Source organism: Eimeria acervulina, genomic scaffold (genome assembly GCF_000499425.1).
Source record: "Eimeria acervulina Houghton genomic scaffold, Eah_scaff83, whole genome shotgun sequence".
NCBI classification, from domain to species: Eukaryota; Apicomplexa; class Conoidasida; order Eucoccidiorida; family Eimeriidae; genus Eimeria; species Eimeria acervulina.
In genome coordinates, this window is record NW_013549576.1 from 68,122 (window position 1) to 70,829 (window position 2,708).

At 50.4% G+C, this 2,708-nt stretch overlaps 1 protein-coding gene across 1 annotated transcript in view; it reads left to right on the plus strand.

Annotated features, from left to right (window-relative positions):
* EAH_00014280 (DNA polymerase, putative) overlaps positions 1-2,008 on the plus strand; it is a gene marked incomplete at both ends in the record, with an annotated part of 15,000 nt that extends 12,992 nt beyond the window's left edge. Inside the window, one exon of the mRNA XM_013394310.1 lies at positions 1,768-2,008. Within this exon, the coding sequence (XP_013249764.1) occupies positions 1,768-2,008 (241 nt within the window). The remainder of the gene's footprint in view (positions 1-1,767) is intronic.
* Positions 2,009-2,708: the final 700 nt, after the last annotated feature.

Consider the following 2,708-nt stretch of genomic DNA (forward strand, 5'->3'; position numbering starts at 1 on the left):
TTTTATATATTTATATATTTTATATATTTTATATGTTTTACTCAAGGGCAGTAATTGATGCTGCTGCTACGCAGTTTTCTGCTGCAGCAATTGCTGCTGCAGCGTCTGCTGCCGCAGCGATTGCTGCTGCAGTGTCTGCTGCTGCAGCAATTGCTGCTGCAGCGTCTGCTGCCGCAGCGATTGCTGCTGCAGCGTCTGCTGCTGCAGCAATTGCTGCTGCAGCGTCTGCTGCTGCAGCGGTTGCTGCAGCACAGACTACCGGATATCTGTTTTTTGTTTAGGTTGTGAATGTTGAAAGACAAACAAATTTATTTATTTTAGTGTAGTTGCAGCAGCAGCAGCAGATTATATCAGTTTGGGGCTGTATCCTGCTGCTGCAGCACTTGCTGCTGCAGTTGTTGCTGCATTATTTTGTGCAGCGAATGTTGCTGCAGCATTTAGTGCTGCCATTGCAGCAATTGCTGCTGCTGTTGCTGGTGCTGCTGCTGCTGCAGCAGTCGCAAGGCATCCCCGCCTAAGCTGTATTTGCTGCTGCATCCACTGATTCGGCTTAAACTGCTATAGTAGACTTACCTGCTGCTGCTGCTGCTGCTGCTGCTGTTGTTGCTGCTGCTGCTGCGGTGGGGGGCTATATTTCTAAGAGCTAGACCCAGCTACTCATGGATACCCTAACTCCTGGCGTTTGCTGCAGCAGTGCTGCAGCAGTTGCTGCTCCAGCAGCTAGCTGGAGCAGTTCAACGCCGCTGCTGCTACTGCTGTTGCTGCTGCTGCTGCTGCTGCTGGTGATTCGTTTAGATGGGTGAGGGGTTGCAGTACCTGGGTGCCTTCTGTCTAACAAATGCAATTTGCTGCATTTGCTGCTGCTGCATCTTTTCTGCTGCTGACAGCAGCAGCAAGGCATAGACGGCGGAGCTCGCTGCTGCAGCACTCTCTAGTTTGCTGCTGTTTTACTAATTAACAATTAATTATTTATTTTATTTATTTTAATCCCCTACAATTCAAACAGCGACAGCAGCAGCAGACGCAGCAACAACCGGCGGTCTGTACCACTGACCAGCGGCAGCAGCAGCAGCAGCAGCAGCAGCAGCAGCGGCGACGGAGTTGCTGCTGCAGCAGGAATGTAGGAGTAAATACTAATTATGCAGACTATTTATTAATATAAGCAAAAACATATTTAAAAAAATTATATAAAAGAAACAAGAAACGAAACAGGTAAAGAAGAGGGAGCACCTGTTACTCTGCTGCTCAGTAGCTGCTGCTGCTGCTGCTGCAGCAGCAGCAGCAGCAACAGCAGCTGCCACTGAGGGAGCGGCTGCTGCTGCTGCTGCAGATCCGCCTCCAAAGGCGTCCCCATATATAAACCTTTTTCTTATATTTACTAGAAGAAGCAATTTGCTGCTGCAGAATCTGCTGTTGCTGCTATATCAGCTAGCAGGTAAGGAGGGCACGAGCAGCAGCTGCTGCTGCATCATATGCTGTTGCTGTTGTTGCTGCTGCTGCTGCTGCTGTACTCGCGACTCTTGCTGCCTCTTTTTATACTCTCACTTGTGAATTTAATTAGCAACATTATGCGCAGCAGCAGCAGCAGCAGCAGCAGCAGCAACAGCATCCCTTCCCGTGACTGCTGCGGCGGACCGTCGGCTCGAGTGCGGCAGCAGCAGTAGCAGCAGCAGCAGCGACAACAGCGGCAGCAGCAGCAGCAGGAGGAACCCAGTGACACACAGGAGAGCACACTGTAGCATAGCTGTTGCTTTCTGCTGCTCGCAGCGCGCGGCGAGCACTGCAGCAGCAGCAGCAGCAGCAGCAGCAGCAGCAGCAGCAACGGCAGCAGCAGCAGCAGCGGCAACAGCAGCAGCAACAGCAGCAGCAGCAGGGATATGGGCCACTGCTATTGGCCCTGCAGCCACAGCAGCAGTTGATATCCACGCAGCTGCCGCAGCAGCAGCAGCAGCAGCAGAAGTTTGCATGCGCTTCTTCTGCTGCCTCTCCTGCTTCCGAGTGCTCTTGAGTTGGCGCAGCAGCAGCAGCAGCAACAGAAACAGCAGCAGCAACAGCAGCAGCAGTGCTTTCGATGTATGAATTTGCTGCTGCGTTATCTCAGGCTTTGCTTTCTCCTTATCCAGAGTTAGCACAATGGGCAACGTGTGCGAGTGGTAAGCTGCTGCTGCTGCTGCTGCTGCTGCTGCTGCTGCTGCTGCTGCTGCAGTTTCTGTTGCTGCTGCTGTTGAAGTTGCTGTGACGAGTGCTTGTGGTTGTGTTGCTGCTGCTGCTGTTTTGTTTCTGCTGCATGTATGTTGTTTTGCTGCTGCATTTTATGTTGCTTCCGACATTATCGCTGCTGCTGCTGCTGTTGCTGCTGCTGCTGCTGCTTTATATTATTTGTTTGCTGGCGCTTAACTTGTCTTTTGTGTTTGTTTATTTTGTTTATTGAATTAAAACAAATAAAATTATCTTTAAATATTTTAACAGCGAGAGAAACCCTCTGTGGGCTGCACATGATTCGGCGGAGGCATCCGCTGCAGCTTCTGTTGTGCATTGTGAGCCTTAGGGTTTAGGGTTTAGGGTTTAGGGTTTAGGGTTTAGGGTTTAGGGTTTAGGGTTTTGGGGAGTTAGGGGTTTAGGGTTTTGGAGTTTAGGGTTTAGGGTTTAGGGTTTAGGGTCTTCGATGCTTAGAATTTAGGGTTTAGAAATTAGGGTTTAGGGTTTAG